The sequence below is a fragment of the Hemiscyllium ocellatum genome, chromosome 6, assembly GCF_020745735.1.
Source record: "Hemiscyllium ocellatum isolate sHemOce1 chromosome 6, sHemOce1.pat.X.cur, whole genome shotgun sequence".
In the NCBI taxonomy this organism is placed as follows: Eukaryota; Metazoa; Chordata; class Chondrichthyes; order Orectolobiformes; family Hemiscylliidae; genus Hemiscyllium; species Hemiscyllium ocellatum.
Genome location: NC_083406.1, coordinates 121792066 through 121813723, shown reverse-complemented (window position 1 = coordinate 121813723; position 21658 = coordinate 121792066). Strand labels below are relative to the sequence as shown.

Sequence of the window (21658 nt, the reverse complement as noted above, 5' to 3'; positions counted from 1 at the left end):
ACTCCATTTGCCACCTTTCTGCCCAGCTCTGCAACTTATCTATATCCCGCTGTAACCTGCCACATCCTTCCTCACTGTCAACAACTCCACCGACTTTCGTATCATCTGCAAACTTGCTCACCCAGCTTTCAAGCCCCTCCTCTAGATCATTTATAAAGATTGCAAACAGCAATGGTCCCAAAACAGATCCTTGTGGAACACCGCTAGTAACTGCACTCCAAGATGAACCTATTCCATCAACTACTACCCTCTGTCTCCTTCCAGCCAGCCAATTCCTAATCCAAACCTCTAATGCACCCTCAATGCCATACCTCCGTAGTTTTTGCATTAGCCTACCATGGGGTACCTTATCGAACGCCTTACTAAAATCCATATACACCACATCTACTGCTTTACCCTCGTCCACCTCCTTAGTCACCTTCTCAAAGAACTCAATAAAGTTTGTGAGGCACGACCTAGCCTTCACAAAACCATGCTGACTATCCTTGATCACATTATTCCTATCCAGATGGTCATAAATCCTATCCCTTACAATTCTTTCTAAGACTTTGCCCACAACAGAGGTAAGACTCACCGGCCTATAGTTACTAGGGTTATCCCTACTGCCCTTCTTGAACAAGGGAACCACATTTGCCATCCTCCAGTCTTCTGGCACTATTCCTGTAGACAACGAGGACATAAAAATCAAGGCCAATGGCTCTGCTATCTCCTCCCTTGCTTCCCAGAGAATCCTAGGATAAATGCCATCAGGCCCAGGGGACTTATCTATTTTTACCCTTTCCAGAATTTCCAACACCTCTTCCCTACATACCTCAAAGCCATCCATTCTAATTAATTGTGACTCAATATTCATAGTATATGTTTAAAGCCATCTGAAACCTACTGATTAGATTCCAGTCAGTCAAACAATTCTGGAGTATATGGTGGGGACAGTGGGGAATGAACTTTACTTTCAGTATACTTTCAATTCAAAAAGGTAGAGAGAGCTTTACTCTGTGTCCAACCCCGTGTTATCCCTGTCCTGGGAGTATTTGATGGGGACAGTGTAGAGGGAGCTTTACTCTGTAACTAACCCTGTGCTGCCCCTGTCCTGGGAGTGTTTGATGGTGACAGTGTAGAGGGAGCTTTACTCTGTATCTAACCCTGTGCTGCCCCTGTCCTGGGAGTGTTTGATGGTGACAGTGTAGAGGAAGCTTTACTCTGTAACTAACCCTGTGCTGCCCCTGTCCTGGGAGTGTTTGATGGTGACAGTGTAGAGGGAGCTTTACTCTGTAACTAACCCTGTGCTGGTGCTGGTTACGGCCTGGTGAGTTTGGATCCCATGTACAGGTGTTGTGTGTTGGTTTTTGTTTAGGTATGTGTGCTGTGATACTCAGATGGAGCAGCGAGAGTGGTTTGCGACTTTCCTGTATATCCAGGTAATTTCTTTAAATTTACATTCAGTTGTAAAGTGAAGGAAGACAATGCCAGTTGTGTGTCCTCCACCTCTTCGTCTCGTTCCCCAACCTGCCCCAGTTTTGATGCATTGACATTGTGCTGCCCTGGAGGTTGGGTGGCAGTGGGAGACCTCGAACAACCTGGTCATGACCCACATTATTGAAGCATTTAATGGGGCATTTCACAGGGCAGTGAAGGGTTAGTCCCACTGTGTGGGTCTGGAGTCACATGTAGATCAGACTGAAGGACATTATTGAACTTATGGAGCGCTGCACTGTCACAGAGGCAGTGCTGAGGGAGTGCCGCACTGTCGGAGGGTCAGCGCTGAGGGAGCGCCGCACTGTCGGAGGGTCAGCGCTGAGGGAGCGCCGCACTGTCGGAGGGTCAGCGCTGAGGGAGCGCCGCACTGTCGGAGGGTCAGTGCTGAGGGAACGCTGCACTGTTACAGGGTCAGTGCTGAGGGGATTATTGTAGGTGTTATTATTTCCCCTGAATCTGAATCACTTGAATTGGATTATCTGGTGAATATCATGTCAGTGTTTGTGGCAGTGAGTGTGGGGGTAGAGGGAGTGAGTGCAGGGGGTGGAGTGAGTGAGTGTGCGGGGTAGAGGGAGTGAGTGTAGTGGGTAGAGGGAGTGAGTGCGGGGGGTGGTGCGAGTGAGTGTGCGGGGTAGGGGAGTGAGTGTAGGGGGTTGAGGGAGTGAGTGTGCGGGGGGTAGAAGGAGTGAGTGCGGGGGGTAGAAGGAGTGAGTGCGGGGGGTAGGGAGAGTGAGTGTAGGGCATAGAGGGAGTGAGGGTAGGGGGAGTGAGTGTGCGGGGTAGGGGGAGTGAGGGTAGGGGGAGTGAGTGTGGGGGGTAGGGGGAGTGAGTGCGGGGGGTAGGGGGAGTGAATGTGGGGGTAGAGGGAGGTAGGGTCCCTTACTTGGAGGGGTATGGACAGGGCTGGAGGATGGGAGTGGTGTTGGGGGGGTGGGGCTCTCTGAGGTTATTAAAGTTTCTGGAAGCTGCCATCGCTCAGAATCTGCCGGGGGGGGGGTCAGGATTGTAACATCAGGCACAGCAGCTCAGGGGGTCACTGTGGGGGTGTGTATGAAACCAGGCGAAAGGGCTTCTAGCACAGATTGGAATTGGTGGGTACAATGTTGTGGGGTCTCACAGAATCAGGGTCAAATTGGGGATGAGGGCTGGGAATTAAATATCCCAAGGGATCCATGTCCTCGGAAGGTCAGGGGGATGGGCAGAGGGGAGGGGTTCCCTTGTGAGTAAGACGTGAAGGTAGATCAATAGCACAAAGTGACCGCGTGGGAAGGTGTCGTATCTGTGTGGGTCGAGTTGTGGGATGGGAGTTATACACAAGTCACCAACTCCTCCCCCCACCCCCACCCCCCGCCCCGAGCTGTGGTCAGGGTGTGGGGTCGATAATAAACCCGCAGTTAGAAAAGGCAGGTCAGAAATACTATTACAATAATCCTGAGGGACTTCAATATGCAGGGGGCCCGGAAAATCAGGGTGGGAGCAGGACATAAGGAAAGGAATTTGTGGAATGTCTGAGATGGATTTTTTTGGAGCAGCTTGTGGTTGGTTCCTGAAAGAACAGGCAGGTCTGGATTTGGTGACGTGTAATGAGACGGACCTGATTAGGGAGCTTAAGGTGAAGGAGCCCCCCCTCTCCAAGGGGGCAGTGACCATAATATGACCAAATTCACCCTGCAGTTTGAGAGGGAGAAGCTGGAATCAGAGGGAATGGAATTACAATTGGGTGAAGGGAACGACATGAGGGAGGTAGTGGCCAGAGTTGATTGGAAGGGGAGCCCAGCAAGGGGGAGGTGGTGGAACAGCAATGGCAGGAGTTTTGACCATAGACTATAGAATGTTACAGTGCAGTACAGGCCCTTCAGCCTGTGATGTAGCACCGACCTGAGAAATTAATCTGATGCCCATCTAACCTACACCATTCCATTATTATCCAGAAGTATGTCCACTGTCCATTTAAATGCTTTTAAAGTTGGTGAGTCTACTACTGTTGCAGGCAGTGAGTTCCAGACCCCTCCTACTCTCTGAGTAAATAAACTAACTCTAATATCTGTCCTATTTCTGTCACCCCTCAATTTAAAGCAATGTCCCCTCACCATCCGAAGAAAAAGGCTCTCCCTGTCCACCCTATCTAACCCTCTGATTATCTTGTACGTCTCTATTAAGTCACCTCTCAACCTTCTTCTCCCTAATGAAAACAGCCTCAGTTCCCTCAGCCTTTCCCCATAAGACCTTCCCTCCAAACCAGGCAATATCCTGGTAAATCTCCTCTGTACCCTTTCCAAAACTTCCACATCCTTCCTATAATGCGGTGACCAGAACTGTACGTAATATTCCAAGTGTGCACACCAGTGTCTTGTACAGCTACAGCATGATCTCGTGGCTCCGAAACTCAATCCCTCTACCAATAAATGCCAATACACCATATGTCGTCTTAACAATTCCATCAACCTGGGTGGCAACTTTAAGGGATTTATGCACCAGGACACCAGTGTTCATCTACACTGCACAGAATTTTACCATGAGCCCAGTATGCTGCATTCCTGTTACTTCTTCTGAAGTGAGCTACCTCACAGTTTTCTGCATTAAACTCCATTTGCCACTTCTCAGCCCAGCTCTGCATCTAATCTATGTCCCTCTGTAACCCATAACATCTTCGGCATTATCCATAACTCTGCCTACATTAGTGTCAATCCCAAATTTATTAACCCATCTGTCTATGTCCACATCATTTATGATCATTTATAAAAATGACAAACAGCAGTGGCCCCAGAATAGATCCTTACAACACACCACTAGTAACTGAACTTCAGGATGAACATTTCCCATCAGCCACCACCCTCTGTCTTCTCTCAGCTAGCCAATTCCTGATCCAAACAGCTAAATCACCTTCAATCCCCAAGCTTCATATTTTCTGCAATAGTCTATTGTGTGGAATCTTATCAAACATCTTACTAAAGTCCATATCCACCACATCAAGTGCTTTACCTTCATCTACCTGTTTGTCACCTTCCCGAAGAACTCAATAAGATTTGTGAGGCACGACCTACCCTTCACAAAACCATGTTGACTATCTCTAATCCAATTATTCCTTTCCTGATGATTATAAATCCTATCTCTTATGATCTCTTCCAACACCTTACCCATAACCAGAGTAAGGCTCACTGGCCTATAATTACCAGCATTGTCCAGACTCCCCTCCTTAAACAAGGGAACAACATTTGCTATCCTCCAGTCTTCGGGCATGACTCCTGTTGACAACAATGACATAAAGATCAAAGGCTCTGCAAGCTCCCTGGTTTCCCAGAGAATCCGAGGATAAATCCCATCTGGCCCAGGGGTCTTACCTATTTCAGAGCTTCCAAAATTGCTAAAACTTCCTCTTTGTCAACCACAATTCCATCTAATCTTGTAGCCTGTATCTCCGTATTCTAACATTGCCCTTTTCCAATGTGAATACTGATGAAAAGTATTCATTAAACACTTCCCCATGTCCTCAGGTTCCACACACAATTCCACTACTGTCTTTGATTGATCCTACTCTAGTCATCCTTTTATTCCTGATCTACCTTCAGAAGGCTTTAGGGTTTACCCTGATCCTATCCGCCAACAACTTCTCATGTCCCCTCCTGGCTCCTCTTAGCCCTCTCTTTAGATCGTTTCTGGCTAGCTTATCCTCACTGAGCCTTCACGCCGCATCCTTGGGAGGCACAGCTGGAACCCATCCCAAGGAGGAAGAAACACACTCGAGGGAGGAGGAGCTGACCCTGGCTGGCCGGGGAATCCAGGGACAGCTTAAAGCCAAAGGAAAAGCGGACAATGTGGTGAAGATTAATGGGAAGGCAACGGATTGGGATACCTTCAAAAACCAGCAGAGGGTCGTGATAAATGCTGTCATTGGGGAGGGGATGGAATATGCGAGTAATCTTGGTTGTAATATCGAAGATTTGAAACAAAGGTAACAGAGGCATAGGTGGTGATCTGTCAACAATCACTGAAGGTGGGGAGAGTCCCAGAGAATTGGAAGGTGGTTAATGTAACCCCCCCCACTGTGTGAGAAGGGAGGGAGGTAGAAGACTATCGGCTGGTTAGCCTGACCTCAGTCACTGGGAAGGTTTTAGCATCCATTATTACGTATGAGATTGCAGAGTATGTGGAAATGCAGGGTAACATAGGGCTGAGTCAGCACAGCTTCATCAAGGAGAGGGTCATGCCTGACCGATCTGTTAGAATTCTTTGAGGAGGCAATGAGCAAATTAGACAAAGGAGAGCCAGTGGATGTGATCGATTTGGATTTCCAGAAGGCCTTTGACAAGGTGCCACACAGGAGGCTGCAAAATAAGGAAGAGCCCAATGTGTTAGGGGTAAGGTACTGGCATGTATACAGGATTGGCCGACTGGCAGAAGGCAGACAGTGAGGATAAAGGGGTCTGTTTCAGAATGGCAGCCAGTGACTGGTGGAGTTCTACAGGGGTCTGTGTTGGGACCATAGCTATTCACATTATACAGTAACAGTCTGGACGGAGGGACTGAGGGCACTGCTGCTCAGTTTACAGATGACACAAGGATAGGTGGAGGGACGGATAGTGGGGAGGCTGCAGAAGGGCTTGGACAGGCCGGGAGAGTGGGAAAGGAAGTGGCAGATGGAATACAATGTGGGAAAGGGAGGGGTTACGCCCTTTGGTAGGAAGAATAGAGGCACAGACTATTTTCTAAACACTGAAAGGCTTCAGAAATCAGAAGCACAAAGGGACTTGGGAGTCCCAGTTCCGGATTCTCTGAAGGTGAACATGCAGGTTTAGGTGGCAGCTCGGAGGGCAGATGCAATGTAAGCATTCATTTCAAGAGGGATGGAATACAAGAGCAGAGCTGTACTGCTGAGGCTGGATAAGGCTCTGGTCAGACCACATTCAGAATCTTGTGAACAGTTTTGGGCCCCGTATCTAGGGAAGGATGGGCTGGTCTTAGAGGGGGTCTAGAGGAGGTCTACAAGAATGATCCCAGGGATGAAGGGATTGCCATGTGAGGAACGGGTGAGGACCCTGGGTCTGTACTCAATGGAGTTTAGAAGGATGATGGGGGGGATCTCACGGAAACTTCCAGAATACTGAGAGGCCTGGATAGAGAGGATGTGGAGAAGATGTTTCCACCAGGAGGAGAGAGTAGACCCGAGGGCACAGTCTCAGGGTGAAGGGATGACCCTTTAGAACTGAGATGAGGAGGGGTTTCTTCAGCCAGAGGGTGGGGAATCTGTGGGACTCATTACCACAGGGGGCTGTGGGGACCAAGTCACTGAGTGTGTTTAAGACAGAGATAGATAGGTTCCTGATTAGTAAGGGGGTCAAGGGTCACAGGGTGAAAGGGGTTGAGAAACATATCAACCATGATGGAATAGCACACTAGACTCAATGGGCTGAATGGCCTAACTCAGCTTCTATATCTCATCGTCTGATGGACACAGTGAGGGATTCTGGGGTTATCAGGGTGAGGGGTGTGGGGTGGGGGAGATGGGCATGTGCTCTTGTTTCCAGGTGTGTGCGATGGGGTTTCTCACTCTCTGTCTCTCTTTCTCTCTCTCCCCCCTCCCCCTGTCTGTGTGTGTCTCTCTCTCTCTCTCTCTCTCTATATCCCTCCCGTCTGTCTGTCTGTCTGTCTCTCTCTCTCTCCACCCCCCCATCTCTCTCCCCCTGTCTGTCTCTCTCTCTCTCTCTCCCCCCCCCCCCCCCCTCTCTCTCCCCCCCCTGTCTGCGTGTGCCTTTCTCTCTCTCTCTCTCTCTCTCTCTTTTTCTCTCTCTCTTTTTCTCTCTCTCTCTTCTTCTCTCTCTCTCTCTTTCTTTCTTTCTCTCTCTCTCTCTCTCCCTCTCTCCCTCTCTCCCTCTCTCCCTCCCTCCCTCTCTCCCTCTCTCTCCCTCTCTCTCTCTCTCTCTCTCCCTCCCCCCCCCCCTCTCTCTCTCCCCCCTGTCTGTCTCTCTCTCTCTCCCCACCCCCCTGTGTTTGTTTTCCTCAGCACGACGGGAATGTGTGGCCAATGAGCCCTTCCAGCTCACGGACCTCGCGGTCTCCTCCAGACTCCAGGTTTAATAACGTCTCCCTGATCCCGCTGCGAGGCAGTGCCAGTGAAATGAGGAACAGTGTGGCTGCCTTTACTGCTGACCCCCTCTCAGTGAGTGCTCGTCAAACACATGTCCATCACTAGCACACACCCGGGCATGGGTGGGAGCAGGGGGGTGGTTACTGAGGGGGTTGGTGAGGGCACAGGTGATAGGATTGAGCTGTGATGCCTCTGACCCTGGTTCCCCATGTTAGTTTTGCTGGATTGGACATTGTGTCAGTCACTCCTGCCCCGCTCACTGTGTTGGAACTGACCGAGGGTCAGTGTGAAGTGAAGCTCTCCCTCCACTATCTTGAGGATGTGTGGTTAAACTGAGGGTCCCTCCAGGGGGGACCCTAAAGGTCATCCCAGCCATTTGGCATCCGCTGAAGGCACTGGGCAGATGTGGTTGGCAGAGAATGGGCAGCTCATGTACACAGGTCCCAGACACCGTCAATTTTCGTTTACCCCAAACTTCCCATCCCTCATCCCACACCCAGCTGGGGTCAATCTCACTGAAAAAGGAGAGACCCTCGAGCAAAGCCTCATGTCTCACTCTCGTCAGGATCAACGCAAGAATGCCACATCTCAAACCGTCACCGGCATCTCCATCTCAAAGGGGAAGGGTGCTGATTGGTTGACAACTCAACTCTGATTGGCCAGGCTGAGAAAACAATGGGTAGCAATAGGCGCTCCAAGGTCCTTCAAGAAAAGGATGAGAGGCTTGAACCGATTCCTTTTGTTTTCAGAGGATGGATCCTTGCGTCTGAATATGGAGCACTGCTCACAAAGGGAGGGGTTTTGGCATTGACTGGTTGCCTTAATCCTGAAGTGGGGCTCTGAACTCTGTTGGGTGGTGGTATCTGATGGAGCTCTGAAGGGAAACAGGTGGCTTCCCAGCAGAACAGTATCCCGCTCCCTGAGTCTCTCAGTACCCGCTCCCTGCTCTCTCACTGAGGAATGGCCGTCATTTTCAAGCCTTGAAATCGGGTCATAGTGGGAACAGGTTTGAGGCGGACTGTTTCAGACTGAGTTGGGAGGTCATGTTGCAACTGTACAGGACATTGAAGGCGGCGTGTGGTATGCTTTCCTTTATTGGTCAGAGTATTGAGTACAGGGGTTGGGAGGTCATGTTGCGGCTGTACAGGACATTGGTTGGGCCACTGTTGGAATATTGCGTACAATTCTGGTCTCCTTCCTATTGGAAAGATGTGAAACTTGAAAGGTGTCAGAAAAGATTTACAAGGATGTTGCCGGGGTTGGAGGATCTGAGCTACAGGGAGAGGCTGAACAGGCTGGAGCTGTTTTCCCTGGAGCGTTGGAGGCTGAGGGGTGACCCTTATAGAGGTTTATAAAATCATGAGGGACATGGATAGGGTAAGTAGGAAAAGTCTCTTCCCTGGGGTGGGAAATCCAGAACTAGAGGGCATAGGTTTAGGGTGAGAGGGGAAAGATATAAAACATACCTAAGGGGCAATGTTTTCACACAGAGGGTGGTACGTGTAAGGAATGAGCTGCCAGAGGAAGTGGTGGAGGCTGGTACAATTACAACATTTAAAAGGCATTTGGATGGGTATATGAATAGGAAGGGTTTGGAGGGATATGGGCCGGGTGCTGGCAGGTGGGACTAGATTGGGTTGGGATATCTGCATGGGTCGGCATGGACGGATTGGACCGAAGGGTCTGTTTCCGTGCTGTACATCTCTATGATTCTAATTGATGGAGTTTAGAAGATTGAGGGGAAATCTCATGGAAACTTCCAGAATCCTGAGAGGCCTGGATAGAGTGGACATGGAGAAGATGTTTCCACCATGAGGAGAGACCAGGGCCTGAGGGCCCAGCCTCAGGGTGAAGGGATGACCCTTTAGAACTGAGATGAGGAGGAATGTCTTCAGCCATAGAGGGCTGTGAAGGTCATCACTGAGTGTATTTGGGACAGAGATAGATAGGTTCCTGATTACTAAGGGGGTCAAGGGTTACAGGGAGAAGGTGAGAGAATGGGATTAAGAAACATATCAGCCATGATTGAATGGCAGAGCAGATTCAATGGGCTGAATGGCCTAATTTTGCTCCACTCTCTTAAGATCTATTGTGACCTCTCTTCCTCCCCTAACACACTTTGTAAAACCTGTCTCAGTGTGGTGCATCAGAGGAGCAGGAGGTGACGGGCTTATGCCTGAAACGTCGATTCTCCTGCTCCTCGGACGTTGCCTGACCTACTGCGCTTTTCCAGCACCGCACTCTGGACTCTGATCTCCAGCATCTGCAGTCCTCACTTCCTCCTCCTTGATAAAGCAGTCAGTCACTGTGTAAATAACCCCTCTTGTTAGTAAATATGTTTTGATAATTGTTCACGCCAAGTACCTGGGAATGTCTTTCACAACTAAAGGTGCTACATGAATGCAGATGTTGCATGTATAGCAAGGAGTGGTCTGTACATTTACCAAAGGAATTTCTAACTTTGGAACAAAGTTGGTGATGTGAATCAGTTGGCCAAATGTGGGATGGGGTCTGAGATGAAGACATTAAGATGGGTCCCGCACTGTTTAACAGGCTTCACCTGTTGAGCTAAAGATAAATTACTGAGTTGTAACAGTGCTGAAGCATCATACAGTAATACAGTACAGACGAGACCCTTCAGCCCATTGAGTCTGTATTGTCAAACTGTAGTAGTGTCCTGCATTCATTCCACTTTCACACACTTGGCCCATAACCTTGAATTGATGACACTTCAGATCCCCACATTCAGATACCCACCTTCAGATCCCCACCCAGTGCTGATTGAAGGATGTCCAAGTGGGGAAGTGATGTTTGTGATTGCTGGATGACTTCACAGTCTCCCACCGGTGTATGGGGCGGCATGGTGGCTCAGTGGTTAGCGCTGCTGCTTCATAGCGTCAGGGACTCGGGTTCGATTCCAGCCTGAGGCAACTGTTGGTGTGGAGTTTACACAATCTGCATGGGTTCCCTCTGGGTGCTCCAGTCTAAAGATGTGCAGGTTAACTGTATTGGTCATGGGAATGGAAGGTTACAGAGATAGGCTGAGGGGATGGGATACTCTTCAGAGGACTCAATGGGCTGAATGGCCTGCTTCCACACTATGATATAGTTCTTAGGGATCAATAGATATGGGGAGAAACCAGGAGCAGGGGATTGAGTTGGATGGTCCACCATCATCATATTGAATGGTGGAGCAGCCTTGATGGGCCGAATTGTCTTTAGGGCGGCACGGTGGCTCAGTGGTTAGCACTGCTGCCTCACAGCGCCAGGGTCCCAGGTTCAATTCCAGCCTCGGGTGACTGTGTGGAGTTTGCACGTTCTCCCCGTGTCTGCGTGGGTTTCCTCCGGGTGCTCCGGTTTCCTCCCACAGTCCAAAGCTGTGCAGGTCAGGTGAATTGGCCACGCTAAATTGACCGTAGTGTTAGGTGCATTAGTCAGAGGGAAATGGGTCTGGGTGGGTTACTCTTTGGAGAGTCGGTGTGGACTGGTTGGGCCGAAGGGCCTGTTTCCACACTGTCGGGAATCTAATCTAAATCTAATTCAATGTCGCCAATGAGCTCCCATGTCAACAGTCGCTGGCACCTCCTGTGGGTTTTTTTGGGTTATTTGCCCATGTGGGTGTTGCTGGTAAATCCAGCATGTTTTCTCCATCTCTAATTGCTCCATGGTGGCTCTCTCAGCAATCTCCGAGATCAGTAAGAGATTAATCTCAGACTGGAGTCACGTGTAGGCCAGATTTCCTTCCGTGGTCCACACTGTGCTGGGGCTGGGGTAGCAGACAGAATGGAAACTTTTGATTAGCCATGATCGTGTTGAATGGCAGGGCAGGCTCGATGGGCTGAATGGCCTCTTCCTGTTCCTGTGTTAGCGTGCTGGGTGGGTTTTTGCACCAGTTGCCAATGGTAACCATTTGACTGACTTTTAATTCCAGATTTTTATTGAGTTTGCATTTCACTCTCAGCCACAATGGGGTTGGAAACCACCCCCCGAGACAGAATTGACCTGGGGCCCTGGATCTCTCACCCAAACACCCGAACTACATCATAGAATCCCCAGTGTGGAAACAGGCCCTTCAGCCCAACAAGTCCACACTGTCCCTCTGAAGAGTAACCCACCCAGACTTATTCCCCTACTGCTCTAGATTTACCCCTGAATAATGCATCTACCCTACACATCCCTGGACACTCTGGGCAATTTAGCATGGCCAATTCACCTGACCTGCACATCTTTGGACTGTGGGAGGAAACCGGAGCACCCGGAGGAAACCCACACAGACAGTCACCCGAGGCTGGTATCGAACCCTGGTCCCTGGCGTGGTGAGGCAGCAGTGCTAACCACTGAGCCACCGTGCTGCCCAGATTATTGAGTGGGCTTTTGCTTTTTCATCATGTGATATGGGTGTTGCTGACTGGGCCCAGTATTTATCGCCTGTTGCTAGTTGCCCCTTGAGAAGGTGGGGGTGAGCTGCCTTCTTGAGCCTTCTTGACCCGCTGCAGTCCGTGTGCTGTGGGTGGACCCACAATGCCCCTGGGGAGGGAATTCCAGGATTTTGATCCAGTGACAGTGAAGGAACGGTGATATATTTCCAAGTCAGGATGGGGAGTGGGGAATGGCTGGGAGGGGAACTTGCAGGAGGTGGTGTCCCCCAGCCTCTCCTACCCCCTTCCTCTCCCCTGGGGCAGTGGGGTGTCTGCTCAGGTTGGGGGGGGGGGGGGGTGAGTGGGGGCCTGTGAGAGGCTGGTGTTTGTTTTGTCTATTCCTTGTCGAAGGTTATTGCAGAGGAGTGCAGTGACTCTACAACATGTCGCGTTAGTGAAGACAGCAGCAAGTGAGGCAATAAATCTTCACTCGTGATTTTGTGTCTAATTCTAATTTGCTGTTTTCTAGATCTTTAAGCAGCACTGAAAGCCTGGACTCCAGTCAAGGTGAGCAGAGAAAGTGGGACATGTCCTACCCTGACCCTGACCCTGACCCTGACCCTGACCCAGACCCAGACTGACCTGGATCCCTGACCCCTGACCCCCCACTGTGTGCCCAGGACTCTCTGATCCATGTCCAAGTTACTGACCCCAAGTTTGGCTCAGACAGAATCATAGAATCTTTACTGTGTGGAGCAGACTATTCAGCCCATCGAGTCCACACTGAGCCTCCGAAGGGCAACCAACCCAGACCCAGCCACCCTCCTCACTCTATCCCTGTAACTCTGAATTCCCCATGGCAAACCCACCCTAACCTGCACATCCCCGGACACTATGGGACAATTTAGCATGGCCAATCCACTCTAACCTGCACATCCCTGGACACTATGGGACAATTTCCCATGGCCAATCCACCCTAACCTGCACATCCCTGGACACTATGGGACAATTTCCCATGGCCAATCCACCCTAACCTGCACATCCCTGGGCACTATGGGACAATTTCCCATGGCCAATCCACCCTAACCTACACATCCCTGGACAGTATGGGACAATTTCCCATGGCCAATCCACCCTAACCTGCACATCCCTGGGCACTATGGGACAATTTCCCATGGCCAATCCACCCTAACCTATACATCCCTGAATACTATGGGACAATTTCCCATGGCCAATCCACCCTAACCTGCACATCCCTGGGCACTATGGGACAATTTCCCATGGCCAATCCACCCTAACCTACACATCCCTGGACAATATGAGACAATTTCCCATGGCCAATCCACCCTAACCTATACATCCCTGAATACTATGGGACAATTTCCCATGGCCAATCCACCCTAAACTGCACAATTTCGGACTGTGGGAGGAAACCGGAGCGCCCGGAGGAAACCCACGCAGACACGACTGTTCCACCTGGGGACGGGCGAGTCACGTCGAGAACTGCGGCCCGCATCCTAACTGATCCGCTCTCCTTCTGTGACAGGACGCTCAGGAGCTGGAAGCTGCAGAGCAGAGAAACCGATAGGAGGGTGTGTTCAGCCGAGGGAGGAGGGAGGGAGGTGGAGGAGAAGGGGCAGGAGCAGCCCCTTCCTCTGAGCGTCACTCCTCCTGGTTCTTGTCGAGCTGAAGAACTGACAGTCACAATCCACCTGAGCCAGTCGTCGGTGTGGGAGTGGAGGACGGTGCCGAGGATCACCTGCTGTTTTAAAGACTTTTCCTACATCGGTGTAAACCTGTTGTAGCATAGAGATTGTCCAATGAAAGCTTGTACATATTTTACAACCTGTACTCCCTTTCCCAAGCCCCTCCACCAGCTGAGAAAATGTTTATTTAATTTAACCCTGATTTCCTCATCTTCCAATCTGCTTCCTGTGTCTAGTGTGTACCACACTCGGCCGAATGTGAGTAGATGCTGCAGAGAGGGAGGGTGAGGGCTGAGAGAGAAAAATGGATCAGATCTTTGTCCTGATTCTGCTGTCCTGTGGATGTTTAAAGGGGCATGGGGAGGGAGCCGCATTGGCCACTGATAGTGTCAAATGGGCCCAGCTTACTCCTGTTTGATCATCGAATCCCCACGGTGTGGGAACAGGCCCTTCGGCCCACCAGGTCCACACTGACCCTCCCAAGAGTAACCCTCCCAATCCCAATAGCCCTGCATTTCCCGTGGCTAATCCACCTAATCCATGTGCAACTTTAACGTGGCCAGCTCATCCTAACCCGCACATCTTTGGACTGTGGGAGGAAATCGGAGCACCCGGAGGAAACCCACGCAGAGACTTTCTGCACATCCCTGGGCACTATGAGACAATTTCCCATGGCCAATCCACCCTAACCTGCACAAGTTCGGACTGTGGGAGGAAATCGGAGCACCTGAAGGAAACCCATGTCGATTCTCCTGCTCCTCGGATGCTGCTTGACCTGCTGTGCTTTTCCAGCACCACACTCTCAGCTTGACCCTGCCTTTGTCCACCCCATTCTAACACCGCCACGTGGTGGTGAATGTGCAGTTGGCAGCGAGACTAGAGAAAAATATAGTTTAAATGGGGAAATGGTGCAGCTATAAGGGAGGGCTTCACATACATCCCAGGACATTAGTGAGCTAGCTCAGCGGGGAAGGTTGGTGGGACATTGGCTTAAACTTCAAAGGGAATGGAGTTAACAATAAAGAGCATTGTTATAATGAGACAGGACCCTACTCAGAGCCCAGCTGGAATACTGGGAACAGTTTTGGGCCCTTTATTTAAGGGAGATGGACTGGCAGCAGAGAAGCTTCTCTCGACCCATCCCAGGTCGGAGGGGACTGTCTGATGAGGAGAGGGTGTGGTGGTCGGGCCTGTACTCGTTGGGGTTTAGAAAAATCAGACGCCACCGAATTGAAACAGACGAGATTCTTAAGGGACTTTGGGGTGGGAATGCAGAAAGGTCATTTCCCCTTTTCTGAGTCCCAGAGGGAATCGCCTCAGCATGAGGTAAGTGACGATAGGGATGAGGAGGAATTTCCTCTCTCCGAGGGGAGTGAATCTGTGGAATCCTCTACCACGGAGGGCTGTCGAGGCTGGGTCACTGAGGATATTCGAGGCTGAGGGAGAGAGATCGTTAATCAGGAAGGGAATCGAGGGTTATGGGGATAAAGCAGTGAGGATTATCAAATTAGCCAGGATCTCATTGAATGGGGGGACGCAGACTCGATGGACTGAATGGCCTACTCCTGTTACTTGGTCTAACGCTGGGAGTCTGGTTAACGATTGAGAGGTTTAGTGGGTGAGGGCAGTTGGTGAAGGAGGGGAAAAACAGAAATAACTACCTGGGTAGTGTTGCTACGGTGATCTTTTCGTGATGTGGTCCCTTCAGTGCGTGATGAAGTTGTGAACTCCTTGATTTGACCAATGCAGGCCGTTACCATAACTACCAGCTGGTGTTGCTATGGGGACCAATGCTGAGCAAAAAAAAACCCACAAGGTAAAGAATGTGACTGAAAATACAAAAATAGTGGAAATTTGACCTCGCTCCTGAACGTCTTGGGACTTTCGAGGTGGGGGTGGGTATCAAATTAATATATACTTCTCGTTACAACTCATCAGTTCAAAGTTGCTGAGAATAATTGTGAAAGATGGGACAGGGTGGGGGCTGAAGGAGGGATTGTTTTTGGAAGGCTCCCTTCCTGGATTTTCAGGGACAAGGGAATGAATCGCAGTGTGCAGAGCTGACCGCTGAGGGCGATGGGGATGGCAACAAGGAAATGGACTGGTTTACCCAGGAACTGGAGCTAGTTACCCTGGTAGCAAGTGACTGCCTGAAGAGGTGAGGTAACTTTGCCACTGGGATCCAGCTGAAAGTTTGTGAGGTTGACTGCCCCCCTTTGCCCAGAGGGCCGTGTAACAGCCGGCCATGTCACTCTGTCTCTGCAGCCCCACGTTTGGCCTGGGGCTGGGGGAAGGGAGGAGAGGCGGCCGGGAATGTGTGAGATATAATTGCGCTGGAGAAACTCAGCAGCTCGGGCAGTATCTGTGCAGAGAGAGAAAGCAGGTCAACGTTAAGGGTCCACTCTGACTTGTTCGGAACGCCTGACACTCTCGGCGGGATCTTCAAGGGGTTTGAGAGATATTGGCGCACAAGTGGACATGGAGACCCATCTCTGTTCGAGAAAGACTTTGCCTCATTCTGTGTTATTTTGACAATTGGGACACTGAGGTTCTCGCTTGGCACCATCACGCTGCCAATTAAAGGGGACTATGCATTTTGGGAAAGCAAACATGGGCAGAACATACCCAGTTCGTTGCAGGGCTTTGGGAAGTGTTGTAGGACAGAGACCAAGAGTTTCAGGGGCATGATAGTCTTTAAAGTTGCTTTATATGTAGACAGAGTGGTTAAGTAGGTGTTTAGCTCACTTGCCTTTGAGTGGAGGAGTTGGGAAGTCATGTTGAGGTTGTACCGGACATTGGTGAGGTCTCTTCTGGAATACTGTGTCCCGTTCTGGTCACCCTGTTATCGGAAGGAAATTCTGAAGCTGGGGAGGGTTTGGAATGGATTTCCCAGGATGGTGCGGGGGTGTGGAAGGTTGGAGTGAAAAAGAAGGGTTGGACACGGGACTTCCATCACCGGAGTGTAGCAGGTCAAGAGTTGATCTGATGGAGGTTTATAAAATCATGAGGGGGATAAATTGTGAGTGGTTGCCCTTTCTCTAGGATGGGGGATTTCGAGACGGGGGAGCTATTTTCAAGGTGAGAGGAGAGAGATTTGAAAAAGACATGAGGGACAAATTGTTTACCCCCACACGGTGGTTTGTGTGTGGAATGACCGTCCAGAGGAAGTGGGAGATATTGGTACAATTACAAATGTGTAAAAGACATTTGGATAAGGACATGATTAGGAAAGGATTTGGAGGGATATGGGCCAGGAGCAGGCAGGTGGGACTACTTTAGTTTGGGAATTATGGTCAGCATAGACAGGTTGGGCCGAATGGTCTGTTTCCGTGCTGTATGACTCTATTGTCTGTGAAATGCCTCATTGGTTAATAACCAAAATGGTTGCATTAATATTCAGCTTCCAAACTTGGCAGAAAAGGCTGAAAGGGTCACAGATCACCGTGGAAGCTAGCCTGGGCACTTGGACAATTTGTCTCACCCTCTGAGCCAGACGGCCTCCCTGTTAGACACTGGGCACCAACATCACCGGGCACGCTCCGTGGGAGATGGCCAAATGGCCCTCTGTCCTCAGACAATGGCAAATACAGCCATTTCCCTGGAGCCCACCAGGCACCTCGCCAGGCGTCAGGATGTTTCTGCACATCAGCTCGTCCCCAGGAACCCGACTGGAAAGCTGCAGCAAGGACACGGCCTGCCACAGGAGACCCTCACTCTCACCGCGCTCACTCTCACCGCGCTCACTCACACCGCGCTCACTCTCACCGCGCTGACTCTCACCACGCTCACTCTCACCGCGCTCACTCTCACCGCGCTCACTCTCACCGCGCTCACTCTCACCGCGCTCACTCTCACCGCGCTCACTCACACCGCGCTCACTCTCACCGCGCTCACTCTCACCGCGCTCACTCACACCGCGCTCACTCTCACCGCGCTGACTCTCACCACGCTCACTCTCACCGCGTTCACTCTCACCGCGCTCACTCTCACCACGCTCACTCTCACCGCGCTGACTCTCACCGCGCTGACTCTCACCACGCTCACTCTCACCGCGCTCACTCTCACCACGCTCACTCTCACCGCGCTCACTCACACCGCGCTCACTCACACCGCGCTCACTCACACCGCGCTCACTCTCACTGCGCTCACTCTCACCGCGCTCACTCTCACCGCGCTCACTCACACCGCGCTCACTCTCACCGCGCTCACTCTCACCGCTCTCCCTCTCACCGTGCTCACTGTCACTGCGCTCACTCTCACCGCGCTCACTCTCACAGCGGTCACTCTCACAGCACTCACTCTCACCGCTCTCACTCTCACAGCGGTCACTCTCACAGCACTCACTCTCACCGCGCTCACTCTCACCGCGCTCACTCTCACCGCGCTCACTCTCACAGCGCTCACTCTCACCGCTCTCACTCTCACCGCGCTCACTCTCACCACGCTCACTCTCACCGTGCTCACTCTCCCAGCTCCAGGCTCCTCACTCACTCTCACCGTGCTCACTCTCACTGCGCTCACTCTCACCGCGCTCACTGTCACCGCGCTCACTGTCACCGCGCTCACTGTCACCGCGCTCACACTCACAGCACTCACTCTCACAGCGCTCACTCTCACCGTGCTCACTGTCACCGCGCTCACTCTCACTGCGCTCACTGTCACCACGCTCACTCTCACAGCGCTCACTCTCACCGCGCTCACTCTCACCGCGCTCACTCTCACCACGCTCACTGTCACAGCGCTCACTCTCACCGCGCTGACACTCACCGCGCTGACACTCACCGCGCTCACTCTCACAGCGCTCACTCTCACAGCGCTCACTCTCACAGCGCTCACTCTCACCACGCTCACTCTCACCGCGCTCACTCTCACAGTGCTCACTCTCACCACGCTCACTCTCACCGCGCTGACTCTCACCACGCTCACTCTCACCACGCTCACTCTCACCGCGCTCACTCTCACAGCGCTCACTCTCACCGCGCTCACACTCACCGTGCTCACTCTCACCGTGCTCACTCTCACAGCGCTCACTCTCACCACGCTCACTCTCACCGCGCTCACTCTCACCGCGCTCACTCTCACAGCGCTCACACTCACCACGCTCACTCTCGCCGCGCTCACTTTCACTGCGCTCACTCTCGCCGCGCTCACACTCACCGCGCTCACTCTCACCGTGCTCACTCTCACAGCGCTGACTCTCACCACGCTCACTCTCACCGCACTCACTGTCACCGCGCTCACACTCACAGCACTCACTCTCACAGCGCTCACTCTCACCGTGCTCACTCTCACCACGCTCACTCTCACCGCGCTCACTGTCACCGCGCTCACACTCACAGCACTCACTCTCACAGCGCTCACTCTCACCGTGCTCGCTCTCACAGCGCTCACTCTCACCGTGCTCACTCTCACCGCGCTCACACTCACTGTGCTCACTGTCACCGCGCTCACTCTCACTGCGCTCACTGTCACCACGCTCACTCTCACAGCGCTCACTCTCACCGCGCTCACTCTCACTGCGCTCACTCTCACTGCGCTCTCTCTCACCGCGCTCACTGTCACAGCGCTCACTCTCACCGCGCTGACACTCACCGCGCTCACTCTCACAGCGCTCACTCTCACAGCGCTCACACTCACCGCGCTCACTCTCACAGCGCTGACTCTCACCACGCTCACTCTCACCGCGCTCACTATCACCGCGCTCACTCTCACAGCGCTCACTCTCACCGCGCTCACACTCACCGCGTTCACCATCACCACGCTCACTCTCACCACGCTCACTCTCACCACGCTCACTGTCACAGCACTCACTCTCACCGCGCTCACTCTCACCGCGCTCACACTCATAGCGCTCACTGTCACCGCGCTCACTCTCACCGCGCTCACTCTCACCGCGCTCACTCTCACCGCGCTCACACTCACAGCGCTCACTCTCACAGCGTTCACTCTCCCAGCTCCAGGCTCTTCACTCACTCTCACAGCGCTCACTCTCACCGTGCTCACTCTCACCGCGCTCACACTCACTGTGCTCACTGTCACCGCGCTCACTCTCGCTGCGCTCACTGTCACCACGCTAACTCTCTCACAGCGCTCAGTCTCACCGCGCTCACTCTCACTGCGCTCTCTCTCACCGCGCTCACTTTCACCGCGCTCACTCTCGCCGCGCTCACTCTCGCCGCGCTCACTCTCACAGCGCTCACTCTCACAGCGCTCACTCTCACCACGCTCACACTCACCGCGCTCACTCTCGCCGCACTCACTCTCACCGCGCTCACTCTCACCGCGCTCTCTCTCACCACGCTCACTGTCACCGCGCTCACTCTCACCGCGCTGACACTCACCGCGCTGACACTCACCGCGCTCACTCTCACCGCGCTCACTCTCACCACGCTCACTCTCACAGCGCTCACTCTCACCGCGTTCACTCTCACCGCGTTCACTCTCACCGCGCTCACTCTCACCGCGCTCACTCTCACCGCGCTCACTCTCAAAGCGCTCACTCTCACCGCGCTCTCTCTCACCGCGCTCACTCTCACCACGCTCACTCTCACCGCGCTCACTCTCACAGCGCTCACTCTCATCGCGCTCACACTCACAGCGCTCACTCTCACCGTGCTCACTCTCACCGCGCTCACTCTCACCGCGCTCACTCTCACCGCGCTCACTGTCACCGCGCTCACTCTCACAGCGCTCACTCTCACCGCGCTCACTCTCACCGCGCTCACACTCACCGCGCTCACTCTCACAGCGGTGACTCTCACCACGCTCACTCTCACCGCGCTCACTCTCACGGCGCTGACTCTCACCGCGCTCACACTCACCGCGCTCACTCTCACAGCGCTGACTCTCACCACGCTCACTCTCACCGTGCTCACTCTCACAGCGCTGACTCTCACCACGCTCACTCTCACCGCGCTCACTGTCACCGCGCTCACTCTCACAGCGCTCACTCTCACCGCGCTCACTGTCACCGCGCTCACTCTCACAGCGCTCACTCTCACCGCGCTCACTCTCACCGCGCTCACACTCACCGCGCTCACTCTCACAGCGCTGACTCTCACCACGCTCACTCTCACCGCGCTCACTCTCACGGCGCTGACTCTCACCGCGCTCACACTCACCGCGCTCACTCTCACAGCGCTGACTCTCACCACGCTCACTCTCACCGTGCTCACTCTCACAGCGCTGACTCTCACCACGCTCACTCTCACCGCGCTCACTGTCACCGCGCTCACTCTCACAGCGCTCACTCTCACTGCGCTCACACTCTCAGCGCTCACTTTAACCGCGCTCACTCTCACCGCGCTCACTCTCGCCGCGCTCACTCTCGCCGCACTCACTCTCGCCACGCTCACTCTCACAGCGCTCACTCCCACAGTGCTCACTGTCACCGCGCTCACTCTCACCACGCTCACTCTCACCGCGCTCAATCTCTCCGCGCTCACTCTCACCGCGCTCACTCTCGCCACGCTCACTCTCACCGCGCTCACTCTCACAGTGCTAACAGTCACCGCGCTCACTCTCACCACGCTCACTCTCACCGCGCTCACTGTCACCGCGCTCACTGTCACCGCGCTCACTGTCACCGCGCTCACTCTCACCGCGCTCACTTTCACCGCGCTCACTCTCGCCGCGCTCACTCTCGCCGCGCTCACTCTCACCGCGCTCACTCTCGCAGCGCTCACTCTCACCGCGCTCACACTCACCGCGCTCACTCTCGCCGCGCTCACTCTCGCCGCGCTCACTCTCACCACGCTCACTGTCACAGCGCTCACTCTCACCGCGCTGACACTCACCGCACTCACTCTCACCACGCTCACTCTCTCAGCGCTCACACTCACCGCGCTCACTCTCACCGCGCTCACTCTCACCGCGCTCACTCTCACCACGCTCACACTCACAGCGCTCACTCTCACAGCGTTCACTCTCCCAGCTCCAGGCTCTTCACTCACGCTCATCACGCTCACTCTCACCGCGCTCACTGTCACCGCGCTCACACTCACAGCACTCACTCTCACAGCGCTCACTCTCAC

General features: G+C 52.9%; 1 protein-coding gene across 7 annotated transcripts in view; it reads left to right on the top strand.

The window, feature by feature from the left end:
• LOC132816571 (arf-GAP with Rho-GAP domain, ANK repeat and PH domain-containing protein 1) overlaps positions 1-13764 on the top strand; it is a 165886-nt gene extending 152122 nt beyond the window's left edge. For all 7 annotated transcript variants that reach the window (XM_060826344.1, XM_060826348.1, XM_060826346.1 and 4 more), the window contains 4 exons: positions 1355-1418; positions 7478-7633; positions 12449-12486; positions 13466-13764. In XM_060826344.1, the coding sequence (XP_060682327.1) occupies positions 1355-1418; positions 7478-7633; positions 12449-12466 (238 nt within the window). In that variant the 3' untranslated portion in view covers positions 12467-12486; positions 13466-13764. The remainder of the gene's footprint in view (positions 1-1354; positions 1419-7477; positions 7634-12448; positions 12487-13465) is intronic.
• The last annotated feature ends 7894 nt before the right edge of the window (positions 13765-21658 follow it).